This window comes from Arachis hypogaea, chromosome 11 (genome assembly GCF_003086295.3).
Source record: "Arachis hypogaea cultivar Tifrunner chromosome 11, arahy.Tifrunner.gnm2.J5K5, whole genome shotgun sequence".
NCBI lineage: Eukaryota > Viridiplantae > Streptophyta > Magnoliopsida > Fabales > Fabaceae > Arachis > Arachis hypogaea.
In genome coordinates, this window is record NC_092046.1 from 135,256,847 (window position 1) to 135,282,331 (window position 25,485).

General features: G+C 31.0%; 2 protein-coding genes and 1 long non-coding RNA gene across 66 annotated transcripts; 2 read left to right on the forward strand and 1 right to left on the reverse strand.

Moving 5' to 3' along the window:
• The first annotated feature begins 3,972 nt into the window (after nucleotides 1–3,972).
• On the forward strand, nucleotides 3,973–15,920 carry LOC112722778 (uncharacterized). 50 transcript variants are annotated; one of them, XM_072207460.1, is made up of 15 exons: nucleotides 3,973–4,637; nucleotides 4,733–4,786; nucleotides 5,208–5,305; nucleotides 7,280–7,632; nucleotides 7,743–7,840; nucleotides 8,542–8,644; nucleotides 9,815–9,887; nucleotides 11,189–11,268; nucleotides 12,404–12,624; nucleotides 13,477–13,706; nucleotides 14,153–14,295; nucleotides 14,416–14,545; nucleotides 14,673–14,859; nucleotides 15,315–15,361; nucleotides 15,484–15,920. In XM_072207460.1, exons 12-15 carry the CDS (start codon nucleotides 14,538–14,540, stop codon nucleotides 15,545–15,547), a joined length of 306 nt encoding a protein of 101 aa, XP_072063561.1. In that variant the 5' UTR covers nucleotides 3,973–4,637; nucleotides 4,733–4,786; nucleotides 5,208–5,305; nucleotides 7,280–7,632; nucleotides 7,743–7,840; nucleotides 8,542–8,644; nucleotides 9,815–9,887; nucleotides 11,189–11,268; nucleotides 12,404–12,624; nucleotides 13,477–13,706; nucleotides 14,153–14,295; nucleotides 14,416–14,537; the 3' UTR covers nucleotides 15,548–15,920. The 50 variants fall into 46 exon arrangements, 28 of the variants coding, with proteins under 28 accessions (XP_072063561.1, XP_072063556.1, XP_072063560.1 ...); XR_011867845.1 differs by having other exon boundaries at nucleotides 3,980–4,467; XM_072207458.1 differs by having other exon boundaries at nucleotides 3,980–4,467; nucleotides 7,248–7,632.
• Nucleotides 15,921–17,406: 1,486 nt separating this feature from the next.
• Nucleotides 17,407–20,823, forward strand: LOC112722779 (uncharacterized). 15 transcript variants are annotated; one of them, XM_072207487.1, is made up of 6 exons: nucleotides 17,446–18,854; nucleotides 19,328–19,457; nucleotides 19,571–19,687; nucleotides 19,854–19,912; nucleotides 19,980–20,016; nucleotides 20,200–20,823. In XM_072207487.1, coding segments are annotated over exons 1-2 (1,392 nt in total). In that variant the 5' UTR covers nucleotides 17,446–17,463; the 3' UTR covers nucleotides 19,329–19,457; nucleotides 19,571–19,687; nucleotides 19,854–19,912; nucleotides 19,980–20,016; nucleotides 20,200–20,823. The 15 variants fall into 15 exon arrangements, with proteins under 15 accessions (XP_072063592.1, XP_072063593.1, XP_072063588.1 ...); XM_072207488.1 differs by having other exon boundaries at nucleotides 19,328–19,449; nucleotides 19,980–20,048; XM_072207485.1 differs by having other exon boundaries at nucleotides 19,328–19,449.
• A 1,951-nt stretch (nucleotides 20,824–22,774) lies between these two features.
• LOC112724075 (uncharacterized) lies at nucleotides 22,775–24,090 on the reverse strand. Its single transcript, XR_003163294.3, has 3 exons — nucleotides 23,774–24,090; nucleotides 23,368–23,463; nucleotides 22,775–22,963 (listed from the first exon to the last, which is right to left on the reverse strand). It is a non-coding gene; the product is annotated as an uncharacterized lncRNA (long non-coding RNA).
• Nucleotides 24,091–25,485: the final 1,395 nt, after the last annotated feature.

Genomic DNA, 25,485 nt, shown 5'->3' on the forward strand with positions numbered 1-25,485 from the left:
ATGCTTGGCTAAGTGCTTCAGTATAATTTTACTTTGGTGCATGCTCTGTGCAGTTATTTAGGGATATTGGCTTAGCATTTTATTGAGAATTATTATATGCATTTTCTGTAATTTGCATTTGAGTTCATTATGAATGCTGACCAATGAATTTTATTGACAATTATTATATGAAATTGCTTTACATTACACTTTTGTGATTTTGACTGAAAATTCTTATTTGTTTTGTATTAGAATCTTGGCAAATAGACATTCTGCACATAGGAAGCTGCAATACATATCAAAGTTAGAGAGAAGTATAACTTCATTTCAGGTTAGTTATTTATTGCGGCACATAATTTAGCAATAACTTGCACCAATTTGTAATTTAGATATTACTTGCCCTGTTTCTTTTTTTTCCACACCTTCCTCACACACCCCCCTTTTGCTTAGTTAGAGTTCCCCCAAGCGATCCCCCAGAAGTGGTTAATGACTAATGAGTAATCACACTACCATTACCAATTACCAAATGTCACATTGGACAGCACCAACAGGCAAATCATTGTATATTACACAATTTAATCTCCTTAATAATTGATTGGATATAAACTGCAACTTGAATATTTCTTGTGAATCTGCTTGTTCCCCCAATCATTTATAGCATTTTATCTAGCTTATGCTTTTTTTTTAATCTTTGAATTCTAAATTTGGATTTGTGAAACACTACTATGCATTGGTGAAACTTGCACACAGTACAGAAAGAATTAATGATATCAGTCATTATAGTTTTGAGTTTGATTTTTTAATTTTTATAATTGCGAATGTCATTATAAATATTTTTCTAATTATTTTTTTATATAATTATGCAGGACAATATTGAGGATGATAATGAAGATTAAGCTGATTATTATTGTGGTTTATTGGCCAAGATAGAGTAGTGTTAGGAATGGATACATGTATGGTTGACTAATGACTTTTATTAGAAGATACTTATGTAGGATATAATATTTAAGTTTTTCGTAGAGTATTAGTAGTAAATTCTAAGTGTATCATGATTATTTTGGTATGACTATGCTTACTTGTATGAGATGTATGAATATTCAAAATTAACTTCAATCTAGTATTTTTGGATCATTATTATAAATATATTTTGGTTACGGATAATTTTTATTATTTAAAGAAATTATTTAGTATAATTATGTTGTATTAATAATTATTAGAATATTATATATATACAGAAAATAAAAAAAAAAAACAATAAGGGACTAAGGCTACACTTATATACAGTAGCCATGGTATACAAAAAAAAAGAGGGACCTAAGGCTACGCTTATAAAAAGTAGCTATGGTATACAATGTGGCTACGCTTTACAAGTGATGCAGTAGCGTTGAAAAGCGTAGCCTATTCTGGAAAAATGAAAGCTGAAAAGCGTAGCCTTTGGTCCTGGACAGCATCACTTGAAAAGCGTAGCCTTTGGTGCAGAAAAGCGTAGCCTTTGAGAATAGGCAACAGCCGAATAGGAATCACCTCAAAAAACGTAGCCGTAGCCCAAAAAGCGTAGCCGTAGCCTAAGGCATCTTTTTTTCACTTTTGGCTACACTTTTCAAGTGTACCTGAATGGGTGTTTTTCTTGTAGTGATTTTTATAGACTTCGTATATCCTTACATAATCTATTTCATAAAATAAATTTAATGGACAAAATAATAATTTTTTTAATATTCCATCTTTATCGTATAATATATAAATAATTAAAAAATTAAAATAAATAATGTGTTCAAAAAACTAATAATAACAAATAGAATAAAGAGAAAAAATATTAACATATCGCTTATTTTTTGCCATGTGTATTTTTAAATTTGAGTGATTAAATATATTTTACAAAGTAATAACTATGAAATGAAAATAAATTTATTGCTCTAAATTATACAAAGAAGTATTGACAACTCTTTAACTAAAACTTTAATTATAAATTTATTAAAAAAATATATATTTATGTTTCAAATTAATGTAGATGCTTGGGATAAAATATTAAAAATAAAAAAATATGCATTTGCATTCTTATATTAAAAAATAAAGGAATCATTTTATATAAAAAAATATTACGTTATAAGATAATTACAAAAAGTTGTCAAACATAATAATTTTATTATCAAAATAGTATTTATATATTGTGTTAAATTAATGTAACATAATGAATTTTAATATACTTTAATTTAATTTTTTTAGTTTTTATTTTAATTTATATTTTCATATTTTAAAATTTTGGTAATAATATATATTTTTTTATAATTTTAAAATAAAACCAGAAGAAATCCGACTTAAATACAAACATAATGATAGAAGAAGAATACTAGAATATTGATATTTCATCTCATGTATTTAAATACATGGAATAAATAAAAATTAACCCTTCTTACTATAAAATTATTGTCCATTTAAAAATTTAATAAATACCAAAATTTGATCACGGTAAAATAGGACATAATTTTATAAAAAATCTAAATACTATATTAAATATTACAAACAGTGATTGGATAAATAGTTTTCAAATTCTAAAATTAAAAACATAGATAACGCTATATTGAATAACTATCTTAAATATCAATTATAAAAAAAATGCTACTATATCAATCAATGATAATAATCATGAGATACGTAACATTATTTATTATTAAAAAATATATTAATTTAATAATATTAAATATGTAATAAATTCTTAATGTGAAATGTTAACATATAAACACAAAAAATAAAGATAAATTAGAATATAACAAATAAACTATTTTTTAAAAAATATTTCTGCAATCTTAATAGACAAAATATTTATCATATTGTTAATTTATCATAATAAACTAAAAAAATAAATTTAAAAATATTACAAATTAATGGACGATATTCAAACTTTAAAAAAAACAATAGAAAAAATATAATAGAAGCATATTATAATTAAAATATTCTCTGTCTCAAAATAAAATTAAACAAATTTAAAATAATTAAAATCACCTTTATACGCGACATAAAAGTTAACTTTAATCATGATAACTAATTTTACTCTTATAAATTCAAATTATGCTTATTATCTATATTGCTCTTTAAAAATATAGGTCTAGAATCACATTATAATGAAGTTGTTCAAGTAAAAGATGTGGACATGTGGTGATGTCCTAACTAGTTAGCACCCTATATATTTAAAACATGTAATAACGTCATTTTGCTTCTACATTAAATTTTAATATAAAAGATTAATAAAATTAATTAACTTAATTTGCGCAATTCTAAGAACTAATTTTTAATTCTTTTAAGATAATCTACAACATATTAAGTTTGTATTTTTTTTTTTGTATAAGTGTAGGTCGAGACATACACCACTGCTACTAATTCAATGCCTCAATCAATCTCTTATAATGAACCAGTTATAAACAATGCTAAAAGCCATGCACATATGAATAGTTAGTACTCACTTATTCTACTTATATTTTTAATATTTTATCTTCATCGCATAATATTTATTTAAAATATTTTTTGTATTGAATAAATTTAGAAGTTTGATATTGTACACTACTATATAAAATGCCTAATGTCAAACAAAATTATGAATTCTATAATAAAAAAATAAAACAAATAATTAACAAATACTATAAATTTTAAATAGACAATACATTCATAAGACTAATAATAACAATAACTTTATAATAAAATTTTGGTAACAATATATATCTTTTAAAATTAAATAGTAAAATTAGAAAAGATGTACCTTAAACACAATATATATCTTTTAACAATATATATCTTTTAACAATATATTTTTTTATTGTGTAATTTTATAATTTAATATTTTAAAATATTTTATAATAATTTTAATTTTAACAAAATATAATATAAATAAAATTATATCAATATTAAAATAAAAAATATTTATTTAATAAATTTAAAAAATAAATAATATATTAAAAAAATAAAATTAATTTCTTAAAAACAATAAAAAAGTGGCTGAACAGGCTTTAAACACGTTACATTCACCCCTCATATTCTCCTCCTGGTCTCTCTATCTCGCTCGATATCCCTAAATCCCATCTTCTCCTTCGTTCTCCTCGGTAACCCACACCATCGTTGTCGTCTTTATCCTCTTTGGCCATTAAGGAACTTTTTATCGGTCTTACGCAGTCGCAAACCCGCATTTTCTCAACCCCCATGTGCGAACACTAACCCACCGAGCTAAGCTGATTCTCAAACCCGCATTTCCTCAAGCCCCATGTGCAAACCCTAACCCACCGAGCTCAGCGGGTTTTTTCGTCTAAGAGAACAATCATGGGGATGGCTCCGGTTTGTTTCAGCTGCTGAGATGAGGGCGATGATGAGTGACTACAATCTCTGTTGCAGGCCTCAGGCGCGTACGAACGTCAACAACCTTGGTGAGAGATGCACGGCCGAGATCTCAGCAAGCGCTCGCTCTCCTCGTGCAGTGATTCTCGCGATCTGTTACTTTGTTTGGTACTGGATCTTTAATCTATTTGATTTAGGGTTTCTTTTGTGTTTTGGGATCTTTGATTTGATGTTTGGTGTGTGAGAAAAGAGAATGGATTCCTTGATCTGTGGCTGTGGTTGTCTCTGTCGCTGTTTCTCCCAAATCCTATGGATTCAACTCCGATCTTCACAATATGGTTCCTATATTGTTTGCACTCGTCGTTTCTTCTTCATTTTTGTTGTTTCATTTAATTTGACGTCTAGGAAACTAACCTAATTTCATTGGTAGCAGCTCATGTTGTCAAAGTCGGAAATTGGAAAGGCGAGTCGAACATAGCCTATCCCGGTAAGTAGCTCAATGTTTAATACTTATGTTTTTAATTGAATGTTTGTCGCTGAACTTGATCTTCTAATTTCCTTTTTTCATTCAACTTGATTTTTATGTTGTTCTCCTTTGGCTTAGACATGTTTATTTCTCATAATTGTCACAACAGCTGCAAACTGTATCATTTTATTTTAATTGCAAAATATAGTTGCTGAATTAATCTTCAATTTTATTTCGTATTCAAAAGAGTGAAAAAAATAAGTTGATGTGTTTATAATGTGCAATTTTGGCCGCTGACATTTTGTGTTGTTTGCCTGTTTCGCTGATCTTTCGGTTTTTTAACTTCATAATTATTTATTCTGTGAATACATAATTTGTTTCCGTCTTTTATGAAATAATGTTAGTAAGAATCTCATCTTTATTTGTCCAACTCTTTTGTTAGGGTAAAGTGCTTATTTTGTATTCGTGCTTCCTCAGTTCCCAGAATGGGCAAAATCATAGAGAAGGTTCTCATTTCCGTGGCTTTCTCGGAGCTCAAAGGTTAGTAATAATGGGTAGTGTAAAGCTCAACTATGTACCCCTAATTAATTAGTTGTGTGTATCATTCAGCTTTGATTCATATAATTTTATGCATTTGAATAATAAAATCCTTTTGTTGTAATAAGTGGAAAAAACTATAAAATTCAATACGGTTCAATTTCAAGTGTTGCTTTCCTTAATTTGTATCTTTAATAGTTGTCATCAGTTTGGAAAATGAAGCTGCTGGATGAAGTAAGTCATACTTTTTTTTGCTTATTTTTACATAAATTATGTTTTTGTTCTCTTTTATAATTATTTATGCCTTATGTCTTCTTGGGTATTGAACTAAATAAATAATTAGTGTTGCTGTTTTGTTTTTTGTTTTTTTTCCATGATTCGTTTCACACTTGCACTCTTAAACTCTTATTTTTGTAATTATTAAGCGAAACATTTGTATGTATTTAATGTTTACAAATATTTTTATGCCTTACAGATGAAATTTTTAACTATATTAGAATACTATATGTTTATTTTATTTTCACTGTTGATACTAAATCAGTTTTTAATCTTTTTAATACTGATGCCATATTTCTTAAATTTGAATCTTATTTTTCTCAATCTTAAATGGTAATAATTTTATGCAATTAAAAAATAAAAAACTTTTGGTGTAAAAACTTGGAAAACCTATAAAATTTTATATGTTGCAATTTCATCTACTGGCTTCTTTATTTTCTTCTTTCTCTGTTTCGCTGATGTGCTGGTTTTTGTCTTCTTGGCTATTTATGTTAGAAATACACATTTTATTTTATTCTTTTCTGAAATAAAATTAGTAACAAGATTAGGTTGAATTGTATTATTATATACCAATTGAATTGTACATCGATGTTATTTGGATTTAGTTATTTGTTTTTCTGAATTTGGGGTACAATTTTATTATGTATTTTTTACAAAAATGTGATTTATGACAAAAAAAAAGGATAAGCACTTGCTAATTTTATTTCCCGGTATTTTTCGACATTCTTTTGAAATAAGATGAGCAAGTATTTATTCTTTTTTTGATTATCCTACAGTGCTTGAATTGTACTTGTGTTGTTCACATATCCATTTTTTTTATTCTTCCACACAAAGGAATTGAGAGTCAAATTTATCTTTGTACCTTTTTTGTTTTTAGTTTTTTTTTCTTGTGTTGTTGGTAACTAGATTTCGTTTGTATAATAATTAGATCGGGAAAAATAATTAGAATACTATTCTATAAAGGGTTGTTGGAAAATTTTGAAAAATGTTGATCAGTGATACAATTTTTTGTGGTCCAATTTCAGATGCTAGCTTCCTTAAGTTGTTTTATGAAAAGTCATTATGTATTTTGTTACTATTCTGCATTTTGTTCTTTGTCTCTTCCGCTCATTTTTAAGTTTTTATTTGCTTGGTTTTTTATTTTAGAAATACTCCTTATTTATTTAATTTTTTACCCATAAATACTTTTGGCTGGAAATTTTGTAATGGTTGTGAGAAGATTAATTCAAACCTTTTTCCCCCTTCTTTTTATTATCTTTGTTTGTTGAGTAATGAAGATTTTGTTTTGAGAATCAAATACTACAACTTCTCAGCTTAGTCTGATGATTTCTTTGAAAGTTTCCGAGTTTGGGATTATGGGATTGATCAGTTCCTTGGGTTGGTCAGACTACTTTCAAGCAGCTTTAAGCTTATGAATCGATGGAGCTAATGAAATTCATAATCTTGGAACTGCCTCGAGAGTGGCCTGAGCAGTTGCTCTATTTAGCTATCAAGCTTATGGTGATTCTTTTTCTGAGAAGTTTGAGTATTTGATTCTGTTGTCATATACTTTTAAATAAAATTAGTAAGAAATTTATCCCTATTTGTTACTCTCTTTTGTTTATCTTCATTCCTTGATTGTAATTTTTTTTTCTTCTGAGCACAATTTTTAAACTTTATTGATGGCCAGTTTCTTTTTGGGCATCTTCTAATTGTATAAAGCACATGGAGTAAACGTATGATGGACATTGTCGAGTCCCTAGACCTTCCACCCCATTTTTCTCCTTCCAGTTCATGTTTCTCTTCGAGTCCGGCTATTGCGGCGATGCTGTGCTGCGAGCTCTCTCTCTCTCGGGGACATTGTCGATCTTGATGGACGGATGCTGTAAACGTCTGATGTGACACAGACAACATCTAAGAAGATGAAGCAAGGGTTTCTTAGATTACTCAGAACGCTAGGAGATTCCGTGGAATCGGGAGCTGGTCGAGTTCAATCGCGGTGGCTCAGGACAGAAGTCCTAATGTCGAAGGTTACAGAGTTCCATCCCCGTTTTCTGTCGGGCACTACCCCTCAGGTTAGATACCGGATGGATCATTATCGTGTCTTTTAGGATTTCTTTGATAATGTTTCAAATAAATATTAATGCACAATTATTTATATTGTGATCTGTTGGTATATGTGAAGATGTATAAGAGATCAATTGCACACCCTGGTGGATTCTGATCTGAGGCTGCATCGCAGTTCTACTGGAAACAGAAATGGGGCCAGAAAGTCTGCAGAAGGTTAAGTTATTTTTTCTTGAGATGTTGGTAAATTTTAAAAGTTTACTTTCTGGGTAACTCTTATGATGTTGGAGATGAGTGTCGGTATCTGCTTTTTGATTGTTGATCATAGAGTTTGGTAAGAGTCTTGATTTTAACTGTTTGTGTGATCTCTTAGTTCATGTGTATCATTATCATAACCTGAGAAAAAAGAAATTGATGCCATGATAGATCTGTGTCATTACCTTCTGTATAATTGACTTTAGCTTTGCTTTGCTTAAGTATTTTTTCTAAAAAATAAAAATATATTGCTGGTTGGGTTAAAAAAATGAAGATTAATGTTTTTGAATTCTGAACTGATTTGATGAGAAATTTTGGATTAAATTTACTGTTTTGTTGTCTATGACGTGTTAAACGTGTAATTTCAGGTTCTAAATCTATATGAATTTAGTGTGTTATTATCCATTTGTTTTATAGGTGGCTTTTCTTTGTGTTCTAAATCTATATGAATTTAGTGTTACTTTAGTTGCAATCATTTTTAATATATGATTATGTTCTAGGTACACTTTCTTGCAACATCCAAATTGAGAGTGACATTACTATCATATTTTTCAATGTGTTTTCATCATATTTTAAATTCTTGATTTTAATTTTCGCATTACTTCTCTACAACTTATATTTTCAATAAATTATTGACCGAGAGTTCGTGGGTGCCCGGACAGGGAGGTTTACCTCTCGGAGTCCAAGATCTGGCAGTTCTTCTTGGTTACCAGAGACGTTTTATTGCAACAGCGAAATTGATTGGACCTCCAACTTCCCATTTAGGTTTGTGGAACTCTTAACCTTTCGCAATCCCTAACTGTAATGCTTTCGTTCTTGCAACCCTTTTTGTTTCGGTCTTTTTCCTGTCTATTTTAAACTAGCATTTTATTGATGGGTTATTGCCTTATTGATTTTTAATTTTCTTAATTGTGGTTTTATATGCTTTTAATTTGAGAGTGACTTCACTATTATATTTTTCAATATGTATTTTTAGCATGTTTTAAAATCTTGATTTGAATTTTCACGTGACTTCTCTGGAACTTATATTTCCAATAAATTATTCACTGATATTAAGTAACTCGTTATTTTGGAGGCATTGTTCGGTATCTCCCTTTTGAGTTTTGATAATGGGGTTTGTCAGAGGTCTTGATTTTAGCTGTTTATGTGATCTATTCAGATCTGTGTCGTTATCGTAACCTGAGAAAGAAGAAATTGATGTCAGGACAGATCTGTATCATTATGTTGTGAATAAATGACTTTAGCTTTGCTTTGCTTAAGGATTTTATCTTAAATTTCCTTGCTGCTTGGTTTGGAAAAAAGGGAAGAAATAATATTTTTTAAATCTGAACTGACTTGATGAGAATCTTTGGTTTAGGTCGAGTGTTTTTCCATCTGTGACGTGTTGAGCGTATAATTTTTGGTTGCTGTCATTGTTACTATCAATTTGTTTTATAGGTGCCTTTTCATCTTCTTTTAAATCTATATGGATTTACTGTTATTTTAGTTGCAATTCTTTTGGCATATGGTTGTGTATTGATCCTTTGTGTTTTCTTAGTATTTTGTTCGATGTGTTTTGAGTAAATACACATGAACTAATTGTTTTCTATTTCTTTTGCATTGCTCAAGGATTTTAACTTTAAAATAAAAATGCCTTGCTGCTTGGTTTAAAAAGAAAGGAAGAATAATATTTTTGAATTATGAACTGACTTGTTGAATATTTTGTTCGATGTGTTTTGAGTAAATACACATGAACTAATTGTTCTTTATTTTTCCCCCCTTTTATATTGAGGTCCAACTATGCTGATCCTGAAGTGTCGCTCTTGAAAAGTGGGCTGAACACAGCATAATGCAATTAAGGAGCACCACTGATATGTTTGTTGCTTTTATGCAGTGAACATGAATCAAAATTGTCAAAAATATGCTTCTGAAGTTGCTTGTGGATATGTTTTGCAGATTCCAGCTTGTGTTGCTTCTTGGCCAATGAACACATTCCAGAAAAAAAGACTAATTGCTCTCTGATTTCAAGGTCAGTTACTTAACCAAATAAATGAAAAGCAACTTTCAATATTCAAGTGCATTGTTACTTATACTTTGGTAGTTGCTTTCACTGCCCTATTCACATATTTTACCTATTTCTCTCACATTTAGTTCAAGTTATACATAGGTCTGTCTTGCATAGCTTGCTATCCCACATTTTCTATGTTAATACACTCTTTAAGGGAAAGAAACAAAAGATTGGACAGTGTTGTTAATTGTAAGTGGCCAATGTATAATTTTAGAATTGATATTTGAATTTTAAATCATTTTTAGTTTGTTGGAAATTCAGGAAATTAGGGGTACAATTGTACAATTATTAAAATTCAGTTTAGATTCCAAATGTGAGTTTGACTGTAGATTTACTTTGCTTAAAGATTGTCTTTACAATAAAGAGATTTTGCTTCTTGATTTAAAAAAAAAAAAAGATGAAGAATATTTTGAAATTTTAAACTTAGTTCATGAAAGTGAAGTTTTTTTGAAAGGAAAATTTAGCTTCTTTCTTTATAATAATAGCATTTTGTGTAAGGAAATTAGAAATTACTGTGCAGTGGACTTCAATGCTGAAGTACCAGAGGCTATAATGTTATAGGAGCCTTTTATATTTATAAACTATAATAATAATAATAATCACAAGTAGGATTATCTATTGTAGGACCATGGTACGTAAATGCTTATTGTGGATGTGAGTACCTTGATTTTGGATTTGTGGGACATTGCTGGCGAGTTAGTTCACTACTTATCAAGTTTTGTTTTGGGAGGGTCTTCGTTTTTCTCATTTTTTTGGAAACAGGCCAAGAAAATTACACTAGATTAAGACCTTTAAGCTATTGTGGAGCTAATGAAAATTAAATATGATTATTATGCTTAATTATGCCTTTTAAATATTTTCTTTGATTTGGAGAATGTATCCAATTATTTTAAATATGGATAAATGAAAAAAACAATAAAAGTGACTTTGTAAATTTAGGGTTTAGGATTTTTCTCTGCAGAATTTCAATTTTTGTTGGGTTATGGATTTACTTAATTGGTTATCTTTGCTGTGGGCAAGTGTTCTTTTTCTTGATAATTGATGAGGATAATATTTGATATAATCAATAACAATTGATTAAAATTGCATCTTAGGTTCTGCCAGAGCTGTTAACTAAAAGCTAAACCCTAAAAGCTATGAAGTATAATTTCATAAAGCAGTTTAGTTATAAATGATCTTAATTAGTTTATTGTTTGCTCTTGTTAGTTGTCTATCACTATGTTATTGTACTATAACTTTATTACAATTTACTTTTGTTTCAGGACTATGAATTACATATGGTGTTGATTGGATAAAAGTGGAGTTTGAGGATAATCAAGTTTATTTGGATCTCTCTGAGATGGTATTTTCTACTTATATGTTGAACCTATTTAATATTTGAGTTTTTCCTCTTGGAAAATGGGGATTTGATTTCATTCTATTCTGAACTTATTGCTCTTATAAAAAAAATGTGTTCAGGTCCTGTCCTAATATTAGGTGTTCTTCAGAATAATACCATTACATGAGTAGTGAAGCTAAATTAAAATACTTCAAATAATGAGGCTCTTTGAATAAAAAATTTTCTTTTTGTGTTTGGGATAGAGTTAAAATCGTGACAAGCTCTGAGTATTCGGAAAAAAATAATTGAATACGATTTTTATTTACATACATGTAATTTATGAATTTGGTAGAGGTATATAAATCATCACTTTTATTTCATCTTTTTGTACAAGCATTACTTGATTTAGATCTTTCTTCCCCTTCACAAAAATGAGAAAATATAAATAAGCTTTAGTCAAAGAGAGTAGATATGTTAAGGAGAGTAGGTGAGTCAATTGGAGTGGGTGATATAAATTTCTGAAATAATCAACTCTTGACTATATTGTTGAATCCTAATATTCAAGCAAATAACTACTCTACTGTATACCAAAAATAGTCATTAATAGTTACTAGGTTATAGCCAATGTTATAAGCTTAGTTTCTTTATTTTTCAATTCATTGTCCCACTTTCTCTTTCTTATTTTCTTTCTGTTCCCTTTAGTGGGTGAGAGATTTTAGGAAGAAGTTGTGCTGTAATAGTATAGTAGGTAGAAGTATTTGATTGAGAAAAGAGTTGGACCATTGTAAATATAATCATATTTCTCAACAAATTTTTTCATTATTATTGGAACTATTCTTCCCCTTAAATTATATTTTAATATATAAATACATCTGTTTTTGTTTCAATTAGTTTTATTACCTAGCATTGCTTCTGTTCTTCGCTTATCTGTACAAATTAATTTGCTTCTATTAATTGTCAACGTCATCATGTTGTGTGCAAAAGCAACAGGTTTCAATGAAATTTAAATTTGTGCCATGTAAATTAGATTGTTTAAACACTTATATCCTTATAATCCTTAATCACTGCTTCTATCTTAATTTTTATTTTATTAGCGAATTTAGCAACAGATCAAATTCAAATTTAAAATTAAACCTAAACTCTTTACATATTATTTCAGCTTGAATCAGCTTTGAAGCTACAACCTGAACATTGATATGATTCCATTGTGAAATTATAAATGAAGGGTGAAAAAGAGAAGAAAGAAATAATGCCCAAATTTCTCAAAATTTTGGGTGGGACTTATGCTCTTGACATGTTGGGACTTATGCTCTTGATCTGTACAAATTAATTTGCTTCTATTAATTGGCAACGTCATCATGTTGTGTGCAAAAGAAACAGGTTCAATGAAATTTAAATTTGTGCCATGTAAATTAGATTGTTTAAACAATTATATCCTTATAATCCTTTATCACTGCTTCTACTTAATTTTTATTTAATAAGCAAATTTAGCAATAGATCAAATTCAAATTTAAAATTAAACCTAAACTCTATATATTATTTTAGCTTGAATCAGCTTTGAAGCTCCAACCTGAACAATGATCTGATTCCATTGTGAAATTATAACTGAAGGGTGAAAAAGAGAAGAAAGAAATAATAGCCAAATTTCTCAAATTTTTTGTGGGACTTATGCTATTGACATGTTGGGTGTTAGTAGTGATAGAGGCAAAGTATTAGAAATATAAAGATCCAAAATTGTCATTAAATATTCAAATCAAGTATCTTATAAAAATGATGACTTTGGAAGAGAAAATTGGCCAAATGGTGCAGATTGAACGCATTGTTGCTTCTGTTGCATCAAGAACTATTTCATTGGCAAGATTTAACATTTGGTTTATTCTTTTGGGCTTGATTTGATTAGAAAGTATTTTTTAAATCTTTTTCTGAAAGAAATTTTTTATCACAATATAATTTTTTATTTAAATAAGACAACATATCTTATATAATAAATAATTTATTTATTTAGAATTTTTCACTACTCAGCTTTGTGTTGCCAGCAATCTGCTACTATAATTAGTTTGCTGGTGAGAGATTTAGATACTATGCATTTGCATGAGCTTTGAAGTTTAAACTTCATTACAACTTTACAAGTAGGTGTTGCTAGCTGCTGCTTTAAACTTGGAGTAATGTACTTCAAAAGTTGTATCCAAGTGTGTATATATCATACAAATAACTAATAAAATTGGAATGTAGGTCTATTGATGTGAAGGAAATTGAGGTTTGTAATTTTAAAGGGTGTGTGGTGAGTGGAGATGGAAGTGTTCCAAAGTTAAATACTTCTCATGAGGATTGGGTTAACATGGTGAATGAACTTCAAATGGGTGCTTTATTCACTAGGCTGGGAATTCCATTAATTCATGGAATTGATGTTCATGGCCATAACACCAGATAGCCTGGTGAAGAAGCTCTATGAGGAAGTTAAGGTAAATATTTTTCCCCATGTTTTTTTATATAAACTATGTTTGATTTGTCTTTTGTCTTTGTGTAGTTTTGTAGTCTATTTTTTCATTGAGATAACTGCATATTTGTATATTTTGAATCAGACTGTTAATTAACGCTCATTTGTGTTCGCTTCTCAATTTGATATACTCTGTTGTTTGCAGTTGTATTACCTATTAATAATTTGGATTTGTTCTACTTTAGCGCTTTTCTTTTTCCATATCAACTTTTAAATTGAGCATCTCTTATTTCTCCCTAGGTGTTAATTTCAAGCACGTGTAATAGGTTTTCTTATAGTATTTTTAAATAAATTATGTTTAATTTATCATGAAAATATTTTTATATTATTATACCCAAAACATAATTAATATTATCATCTTTGGTCATAAAATGGGTCCATTGTACTTTTTATAAATTTCTTATTAAATAGGGTGGAACTTTTGTTGTGCTTGAGATAGTTGAGGATGGTCCTTGGTGGTACTCTGTTTGTGTGTGTGGTAGAGGTGTTCAGGCAGAATCTGAAGTTTATTTCTGTCAATTCTGCAACATTCATGTTACCAATGTCACACCCAGGTTTATTTAATCAGAATATTTTCTTTGTTGTTTATTCGCCTTTGGTTCTTTTTTTATTATATAGTTGTGAGTTGTTATCATTTTTTTATTTTTTCTGCACTATGAAAAAATAAATTACAGGTTTAGAATGAAGGTGTTGGTTGAGGATTCCACTGGTATGTCAATTTTCGTACTATTTGATCATGAGGCAAGCTATCTGCTGAAAAAGACTTGTGCTTAGTTGTTTGAACAACATCTCAAGGATGTGGATGTAATATATTTTAATCATACCCTTTTATATCTGTTCAGTTTGGGTTATAGTATTTTTTTTATCCATGGTTTTGTGCTTATATTTTTTATTTTTGTTCTTTTAATTTTTTCTTTTTTTGGTTGTGTAGGTTGTGTTTGGTACACAATCTCCTATCTTTCAAGAGAGAGTTGAAAAAGATGATGCTCTTCAAAATTTTTAGTAGGCCTATTGGAATGGATAAGTTCAAAGGTACTTACCCTGTGAGGCGTGTTTGTGAGGATGCTGCCATAGTTGGAATATTTGAGTTTTTCGGATCAGATTTGAGCCCTGATAAGGTATACAATCGAATTATATCCTGTTGTGCATTTTTACTGAGTTGGTTATCAGTTTGGCCCTCTTTTGGTTTGTTGATTATTGATAATGTGCTGAGATATATTGAATGTATTTTTTGTGTTGTGCAAGACTGACTTTCTTCCAAGAGGTGAAGGATCCTTTAAGGGTCCTTCAAAAGTTACCAAAATATCCAATGATGTGTTGACTCCTTCTAACTGTTCTTAGCTCATTGCTATTTCACCTCAATATACTCAGAATCAAGTAAATGTTGTTGACTTAGTAGCCGATGAAGATATGAAGATTTCTATTATATATTTCCCCCCTAAATCCCCTCCCCCTTTTAAGTTACTGCAAAATATTATTTTGTTTGTGCTATAATAGTGTCCTTCTCTTAAAAGAAAGTATGCTAATGTTAAAAGAAAGTCTGCTAATACTATGAGAGAGATGTCAAATGAAGGTGATCACTCAGAAAATGCATGAGATGAAATTGTTGAAAGTGAAAGGGTTAGTATTTGATATATATATATATAATGTCTTGATATTTATTTTTTGTTTTTTTTTTTTGCATAACTATTTATATTGATGTAGTAAATTTGATTTCAATTATTTGGAATTTTTGAAATTAGGAGTATGTTATTGGGCTTAGAAAAGGCTGTGCTGAGGATGAACAAAAGAAAAAGGCTCCCGTGAAGAAGTTGAGAAGTCCTTGAAGATTGAATTTGATGAATTCAGATGAGGCTGATACTATGATACTGCATCTGGACAAGGGGCTAAGTGACATGGGTCTTCATGTTATTTACCTAGAGCTAGTGATTAGGATTTATATAGGGCTATAGATATGGATTTTACACACCCTTTTTGTGAACAATATAAAATTTTTTGGTGTGTTCATGTAATAGGAATTGATATTTTAAGTTTGGGTTGTACGTTTTTATTTGTCTTATTGCTGATGCAATGCATCAATTGCTAGGATGTGGGTATTAAATCATTAGCCTGTAGGCAAAGTTAAGAATGTAGCTCGTTTTTGTGAAATTCGATAAAATGCAGTAGCCTCATCACTCTATATTCTCTTTGTTTAAGGTTAATATAATTTGTAATTTATTATAGGGTTGGTTTATAGTCTAAGAGTAGAGTAGCTATAATAGTCTAGGAAGCACGCGCGATACGGACACGACACGACACAGATATGTCGACATGTTCTTTTTATAAAAAATTGGATACGACACGTTTAGGATATGTAGTGAATTAAAATTTAAATAATATATTAAATTATGATATAAGAGTAAATATAGTTGCATAAAAAAGTCTTAAAATTATGTAATTATTAAAAAAATAAAAATGCTAAGATAGTGAGTAAGTAAGCTATCAAAGACAACTAAGTAGATTTAGGTTTTGATTTATTAATTATTTTATTTTTAAATTTAAATTTTGATTTGTTCTAATTTTAGAATATTTTAAAATTAAAAAGAAAAAATTGGTTAATCGGGCCATAACATCACAAAATCAATTGAAGATTTGTAGTCTAGCAGAAAGATCCGTCTCATGAACATCTGAATCGAGTCGGACTCGTTTGGATTGAATCGAGTCAGACTCGTTTGGATTCGTGACAGCTCCACCAAAATTCTGTTCCGCAAGAAGACACGCCGTCGATATGCTCGTTTGAAGTATCCACCGCGTGTCGGTGTCGGATGATACGCTGGCACCATGAGAGAATCCGTGCTTCATAGATAATAGTACGAAGGAAAAAAGTAGACTCAATTTTTAGAAAGTGTATAAATCTTCAAAAGTGTATTTTTTAATCTTTTCATAATATTTTTCAATGATATTGAAATACTTATGTAATTAAATCAAGATAATAAAAAAGAATATTTAATTCTTGAAAATTGTATAAATTTTTATTTTCTTCTTATATTGGTTTATTTTCTTATATTCAATTTTTATTTTTAATTAGCAGATAAAAAGAAAATTGAAGGCCTTGTATTTTTATTAAATTTAATATTTTAGGACAAATTCGGATGATTCTGGGTTAAAAAGAATATAAGAAATAATTTTTGAATTACATCATTTTTTTTCCTTGGTATATAATAAAAATATTATAATTTAATCAATTTAAAAATTATGCAATATTCATTTATATGTAATCTTGAATGCATTTTTCAATAAAGCATAGGAAAAAAAAAGATAAAGCAATATGTTTTCGTTTTTCTATTTATTTTTCTTTTATGTTAAGGTTTACAATGTAAATTTTTAGTTTGTCTTTTTTTTTTTTTAAATTAGCAGATAAATAAAATTATAAGCTAAAATAGTTATATTTTTAAATCATATTTTCTCATCTTAAAAAAATATTTTTAGCCATAGATAAAATGATGTTTATTTTTTAAAAAATATTCAAGCTATTATATTTTGGTGATACTAAAATTTTACTGTTTTTTGGGTTAAATATAATAGGGTGGATATGTAGTTTAATTATATTTTAATATATGGTTTTATAAATATTTTTTAAGCAAATAATTCTCTATTATTTTGCGAATTGTAGATTGACGAGAAGTATTTTAGCAACAGATATTTTTCGCACGGTCTTTTGATAGTATATATATATAGAGAGAATGATTGAGAAAGAGAGTAAGTTCATATTGGAAAGTCGAAACCCTAGTGGCTCACCAACAGCCGATTTTTTTGTTCCTTTTTTAACTTTCCAGTGCTTTACCCTAATCCGATCATTTTGCTGCCGCAGCACTACCGATCTCGTTCGATCGGAGAGAGTGATGGCGGAATTGGATGCTGCTGTGTCAAAAAAAGGAAAAACGGAGCAGGTTAAAATGGCGAAGGAAGCGTGCATTTGCCTCGTGTCGTATAAAAAGTTGTTCGTGATCAAACTAAGCAATTTAAAGAAACAAGAAGTTGATGTCAAAGATTGGAATTGTTTGCCTCCACCAGAGTTCGAGTTCGATTTCCATTTCAAACTTCCAAAGCTTGATTTGTGTCCTTTCGAGTTCGACTCCAAGATCTATATGGCGGTGTCCGAGGACCCGGGTAGAAAGGGGATTGTGAAGGACTCCTGCCCTATCTACGAATTCAAATTTGGGGATGGGGAGGGCAGTTTTGAGCGTGCGGAATCACTGGATGATGCACCGCTCCCTTTTGTCAAAGCATTCATCGCAAACACGCCAGGCTCCGGCGATGTTTACTTCTGTATGAAATCACAGGGCAAAGCTTCACCTGACTGTTACGTTCTTTGTTCTGGATCTAGAACTTGGAAACCCTTAATCGCTCCTCCGACCGTCAGCAACCCACCTTTCCGATATAACATGTTCGTCCTCGACAACAACCTCTTTCTTTCATCGAGGGGAAATAGAGACACCTGTTTGGCCCGCTTCGACCCCATAAAAGAGAATTGGACGACTGAGCCGGCCTCTGAGAACAATCTTTCGAACTTCATAAAGGATAGGCTCATTACCGGTGATAACTACGGTCGTTTTATTTGTCTCCCGTACATTTCTGTGTCCCTTCCGGGTCTTGGCAGCCGCAACTACACCGTTTGCCTCACAAATGAGTTTGTGAATGAATCTCCTCCTGAGGCACCTTTGCACAAGGTCTTGGCCATTCTCGTTAACCCCCAGAATGGCCGTGTTGCATTATATCAATACCTTGATGAGTGTTTTGAGGGTATTTATCCCAGTGTGGGAGAAGAGGCCAGGTTCAATTTTGTTGACCTTGGCAACGGGAAGCTGTGTGCAATACTCTCTGGAGGTCTATATGGTTCCAAATCTAATTCATTGGCGCTATGCTTCTCAGTTTTCACACTGTCAGTGGACTTTGCAGCATTGCAACTTGAGGTTGGGGCTCCTCCCATGGAGCGAGATTTCTTACAAGTGACTGTCCATAAGAAGAGTGCCTACACCATGGGGATCTCCATGCTTTCTGATCGTATACGCCACGCGTTTGTTTGGCCACCTAGTAAGGGAAGAAGATTTTACCATAAGACAACTATGACATAGTAACATTTCTTGTTGTTTCTTGTGGCTTGTTATCATCTTTAGTCGTTTTCAATAAGATTATGAATGAACAGTGAATTAAATATTAATGTCTTTCAGAAATATGACCTTGCTTGAATTGAGTCTATATTCTCTTTAGCTCATCATACAAAATTACCTCTGCGTTCTGTTTCAACTTTCAAAATACATGATGCATTTTAAATAATTAATTGAAGTTTCACAAAGTTAGAATGACTCTTGTTTGAAAAATTTAGTTTAAAAATTTGATTTGAGTCATATTTATAATATTATCGATTGATTACATTATTGATTTGACTAAGAAAATAATAAGAATGACGATAAAGGAAAAATAATCTTCCGTCCGGGTTATAAAAATTCAAATCAAGTTTCTAAATGATTGAAGGAAAATAATGATGTTATTTTTAATTTTTTTAATGTCATTCCTGACATGATTTTTTTAACATTATCAAAATAGGTCATGTTCCTAAACAAAATAAGCTAAAGTCACATAACCCCGGATTGATGGAGGTACACCCGGTGCATGAAGGCAACAATTGGTTAGATTTTTAGGAAAAGGATTATATCAAAGCGGCTGTGGTATGGTGGTATTTTTCGTTGTGCATTTCTTCCATGTGTTTCCGTTATAAGCATCTTTTCTATTGTATGGGTTAGTATTTGTGCTTGAGATAATGATTTCATGTGACACGTTATCATGCAGCTATCCATTAAAGCTGGGGGAGTTGGATTAACTTTAACTGCTGCAAGCTTTGCAGAACAATCCTGGACTCCAGGTGACCTGATTCAGGTCAAAGATCGTGCTCATAGAATTGGCCTGGTATTCTCACACTCATTAAGTAGAAAGGAGAGAGTTGTTACTAGTTGCATGACAACATTAAGAAAACAGATAATCTCAAATGAAAAGAACTCTCACATCTAAATTTTTGAGTAGCAAAGACAACATGTGCTCTTCTGTTTTTTTACTAGTTAGTTCTTGTTTGCAGGTCTCATCAGTAAATATATACTAGTTGTTGGCAAATGATACGGTTCACGACATCATATGGTAGGTTTTGGTATAGCATTGACTTAACATTTATTATGCATTGATGATATAAATTTTTACATCATAGGGATGTGGTGCAATTCAAACTGGATAATTTGGGGCAGGTACATTTCTACATCTTCTTGAACTATCACATGTAATGCAAAATGTACATAATGCTTAGCTTCAAGGTTTCCATTCTGGTTTATATTCATATTTTGTCAAAGATTTATACTCAAGTAGTATTCGAGAGTTACTTTTCGATGTTTTTGAGAAACCATTCTGAATTTTAGTTACTGAAAAATCAGATGTTGGATGGCCATGAGAACACCTTAGTTGTGCCAAATAATCAGCCATTGAGTAGCCCTGCAAAGCATACTACTATTGAGCATAGCCCTTGAAGGCAGAGAACTCTTGACCAGTTTGCCAGAAGATGTGATAACGTGGATAGGTCAGAAGTCGGAACATCAGCCTGAACCGAAACGGCCCTGTCAGTCATGACTTGCAAGATATGCAAAATGGATTTCCATTTCGCAGATACGTGGCCAGGGGCAAGTGAATCGGAACTTAAATGTTTGTCTACATGCAGAACCAGATGTGCTTACATGGGGAATTCACCTTTGACGACTCAAATGCCTTTTGAAGCTGAAGTCCATTGTACAACAAATAATAGATTTTGAATAGAACTGACTACACTAAACTATGTTGCTTGTGCTGGAGATAATGGTTTGGTTATGTGAAATATGTATTGGAAGAAAATGTTGATAAAGTCACCCATCAGATTTTAGGTTTCCACTTATTGTTCTTAACTTTTTGCTTCCCTATCTTTTGTTTTAGTTTGGGGCTCTGTACAGAGTAGTACATTATCATATATGAATGAGACTTGTAAATTTCTTTACTCCATATGTATGTATCATTATATTTTGTAGCAATGATCATCTTTGAAAGAATAGACTCATAGAACCCCTCTATAGCACTTTGTTTAAAACTGACCACTACATTTCTCGCCCTCGCACATTCTTGCAGTCGCTCTCTGCTGCTCACAGTCTCACTCTTGCAGAGTCGCAATCCCACCAGCCGCCAGCACGGAAGCCTTCTTCCCAGTTCCCAGCGAGCATCGACCCAGCAGGCAGCAGCGTTCTTCTAGCAGCGCCCAGCGTCGCCAGCGAGCACCGACCCAGGAACGTTCTTCCCAGCAGTGCCAAGCCACCGACCCCAGTTCCCACCGAGCCTCCATCGTCTTCTGTAATGGAGGCTAAGCCTCATGTTTGTTTTTTCTGTTCTGATTCTATTTTTATTTTTAAATTCTGGTTTAGTCTTCTTATTGATTCTAATTTATAATTAATACTAGGCTAAGCCTCCATCGTCTTCTGATTTTGTTTTTTAATTTTAAACTTTTTGTTCTGTTTTGATTTAGGGGTTTAGGGTTAATTCTGATTCATGATTTTCAATTCTATTTGTATATTTTGGTTCACAGGTTTAGGGTTGTTGGTTCTGATTTTTTGGTTGAGGGTTGTTAGATTTTTATTCTCTGTTCTGATTTTATTTGTTGTTGATTTACTAAAATTGCTTCTGATTGTTGTTCATTGTTCATTGTTCATTGTTCAATGTATTAGTTACGGCATAGCCTGAATAGCTGTTTTTTCAGTTCCCATTGTATGTAATGGATGTTAGCAATCAAAGTTGTATTTACTGATCATGATATCTGGAAAGCTGTTTTTGGTTTGAAGACCATATATTTAGAACTCTCCATGGATGAATCATAGGCCACAGTATGAAAATCAATTATTTTCAATGGTCTTTTTCATCCTTCCTTCTAGTCTATTCTAGAGTATACTAGGTGTTTTGTTTTGTTTGCATGCTTTAGAACTCTATGAGCTAGTGACCCTTTTTCTCTATTGATTTTAAGACTTTAAAACATGAAACCAAACATGTTATTACACATTTTTCAGTACCTCGTTATTGATTCATTGATTTCATTGTTGCTGGTTGTTTTATTGCTGGGTTCAGTGTTCATTGTTTTATTTGTTGTTCATTCTTTAGGAAAATTGCTTCTGATTGCTGGTTCACTAGTTCAGTGGGTTTCTCTCCATACATCAATCCTAGACCACATGTTTTTTGTGTGATGGCATGCACATTAAGAAGACCTTCAACCAAAAAATTGACCTAAAGCTCTTTATATAAGGAAGATAGCTTTTGTTCATTTAATCATGCAGAAAGCACTATGGGAACGTCCTGTATATTGAGGCTGCAGAAAATGGCTGCCATCTTTACCAACTATTCCTGAAGTGTAGAACTATTGAATAGTTGTAAAATTTTTGCAGTTAATATTATTTACAACTCTTACAACATTTTCTGAGAGGTTCTGGGTTGTGTGTATCTACTAAATAATATCAAGGATGTTTACTTGCTTAAATTTTTAAAAGTAATAGCAGGGAGAACCAATAGTTGTTAACTTTCATTACTTGGAGATATTACTGGTAGAATCTGCATGTGTTCAATTGTTTTCAAATAAAATATTGTAATAATCCTTATGGCTATGCAGTTTAGAATTTATATAGAATGAGTCTTGAGTCTTGAGATCACTCAAGGAACAATTTTCTTCACAACCATCATAAAACAGAAATGTAACTGAAATTATTTTCTGCATATTAATGATGCTCATATTCTATTTCTTCTGTTTCTACTAAATAATCTGAAAATTAGTATCAAATAACATAAATTGCAATAAGCAATTAACTTAATCAAGAGTATGTTTATTCACTTATATTGTAGTGATTGTTGTGACGAGTGGCATTTTTTTGTAATTTTGGTCAAGGATTAAGTTTTGAAAATTTGAATGATTCATTGACACATGTATCAAGTAAAACATGTTGAAACCCCTTTTGCAAAAGCTTCTTTGCTTTAATTTTTTTTTTCTGGTATCTATTCGCACTCATGATAATAGTGCAAAGCTTATATCTCATACATGTAAATTGACCTTGGTCAAATTAGACCAAACCATTTACAACACAAAACAGAGTTTCTATTACATAACAAGGTAAGCCTACCCTCCGCATCAGTGTTGTTAACCTACAAAAGAAACCCAACATCAAATTCTTAGTAATTGATCTCAAATGGTAATATTATAATAAACAAATAATAAAAATTACTACACATGTTTAATTATATTGATCCTAGAGGACAAAATCTCTAATCATTGATTTCCAATTTTACACAAATATTTATTTGTACCAGATATTTCTACAATAGATTTGTCCTACGATAATTCAAGTGATCAATACATTGCATCTAAATATTAAAATTAAACATCCAAGAAGCACAAAAACTGTTCTCAATATAAGAAATATATGATTTCCTGAGGGAAAAGATGAGAAGACTGCAATGTAATGATTGAAACAGGATCAAAATGTAACAAATGCTATGTTCCAATAACGTGTACAGTAAGTTGTGATTATAACCAAATAAACTCTCACCTCTATAGTCTTTCTATTTGAAGTTGTGACAATGTCTCCAAGCCTCATACCTTTTCCATTAATCATATTCTTACAAGCTGCAACTACAAAATGAACCTGCATATGCAGGACTTTAAACTTGGGCATAGCATGAATTATTAATTATAATTAGCAATTGTACCACAAAATGCAGTAACTCACAATATTCACCAGCAACTCCAAACTAAACATTCCAAAAGAAACTAGAACGAAATTTCATATACAATATGGAATGCAATAGAAAACTCGATAGTGTTAAATAAGAAAAGAAATGAGATAAAAAAATTTCCTTTAGTTTTGTACAAATGAAACTATGTTCAAATCAATCAATTGAATTTTATTTTTTACAAAGGGAAAAAATTCATGAACAATGACATAAATTACTGACCTCAACTCCAAGAGGTTTGATTTGACCAAGAGCTTTTGCTGCACCCAAAACGGCAGCGACCGGCGACCTAGTTCTGGCAGCGATCGGCGACACGACGACGAGAGCAGATACGACGGCATGCAGTGACTCGATGGCAAGCTGCTCCAAGCCACGGACAGAGAAGCCAGTGAAGATGGGGACGACGTGCCGAGCTATCTGGGTTCCGGACAGAGGGAAGAGGAAGAAGCGGAAGCACTGAGATAGGGGACGGCGGCGGCAAAAAACCTAGGGCTAGGGTTTTGTTGTTTTGGTTTGGGACTTTCACTGTTTTGCTTCAGAATGGGGGGAGGGGGACGAATGATATTAAGGAAATTGGAGAAGACGAAGAACGATTGATTTTTAGTTTTATTGATATGTTTTGCTTTGCTTTAGAGGGAGACAGGAATGATTTGGGGAATTGGAGAAGATGAAGAACGATTGATTTTTGGTTTTTTTTTTATATGTTTTTGTTTTGTTGTTTAAATTATTTGAAATTATAAAATTATGATTAATTGAATTCTAAAATTTGATTAATTTAAAAGGATATTTTTGTCTAATCAAATAAAGTAAGAATGTTTAAGACTTTTTATAAAATTAAATAAAAAATATTTTTTTTTTATTTAATTAAAAAGGGTGTATTAGTAAAAGTTGTGATATAATATATATTTAAAAAAAAAAATTAAATGCTGACGTGGAAAATAAATTCCACATGACTTATTACTACTTGTTCATATTTTTAACGTATCGGTACGTATGAATTTATCATGGTATGAATTTTAAATAAATTCATACGTACCGATACGTTAAAAATATGAACAATTAGTAATAAGTTATGTGGAATTTTCCACGTCAGCATTTAATTTTTTTTTTTAAATATATATTATATCACCACTTTTACTAATACATCCTTTTTAATTAAAATGTGTGATCTGAAATTAGGTTTGCCATTTAAAAATTAGATTGAATAGAAAACGAGCTAATGCATGTCGTGTTATTCACAAACACCCTGGAACTTGACAAAGGGGATGTCGAGTTCTTCACTCCCCATTCGATTTTTTTTTTCTATCGTGTCATACATTATTGCAAATGTTAATTAAACTTTAGTGATCAAAATTTGATAATATCAGTGTATTAATTAAAATTAAAACAAGCAAAAGTTGATGTAACACTCTTTAATTATTGACAAAGAACACAATAAAAAAGAAAGAGATGAATTACACATGGTGGTGATTAAGGGGAAAAAATTGATTACAGAAATGAAAAATTTTAAAAATTGTTACAAAAATGTGATGTTTGGGATCCGTGCCTTAATTGATTACAAGAAACATGACATGCTACATGTAGGCTGTAGCGTTCTAATTGTTAAGAATTAACCAAAGAACACGACGTGTCGGATATAGGGTTTAACGCATATCATTAATTAAATACTAGCCTTGTTAGTTTTTTACGGTATTTCTTAGTCTGGCAGGTTAAGGACTAATCCACTACGGTACTGAACTCCACTTAAGGGTTTGCTGCTGGCCAATAAATTGCTACGTGCACAAGGTGGGAGATTGGAGGGTGATTTGAAAATATATCAGTTAGAAGGAAGCCTCGTATACACAAGGGCAACGGCTATTTTTCCTTGCTCGTTCCCCGGTTCCATTTCAACTATATTCGATTAGACGCAAATTAAAAATAAGTTGAAAATTCAG

Bases quoted from the DNA above. Each gene is read 5' to 3' on its own strand.
- LOC112722779 (XM_072207491.1), top strand. From the start codon at position 17,464: ATGATTGAGAAAGAGAGTAAGTTCATATTGGAAAGTCGAAACCCTAGT. The intron at 18,815-19,327 runs GTAAGGGAAGAA...TTATCAAAATAG, and splicing joins CGCGTTTGTTTGGCCACCTA to GTCATGTTCCTAAACAAAAT.
- LOC112722778 (XM_072207455.1), top strand. The intron at 14,860-15,314 runs GTATACAATCGA...TGTCAAATGAAG, and splicing joins CAGATTTGAGCCCTGATAAG to GTGATCACTCAGAAAATGCA. The intron at 15,362-15,483 runs GTTAGTATTTGA...TTTTGAAATTAG, and splicing joins AAATTGTTGAAAGTGAAAGG to GAGTATGTTATTGGGCTTAG.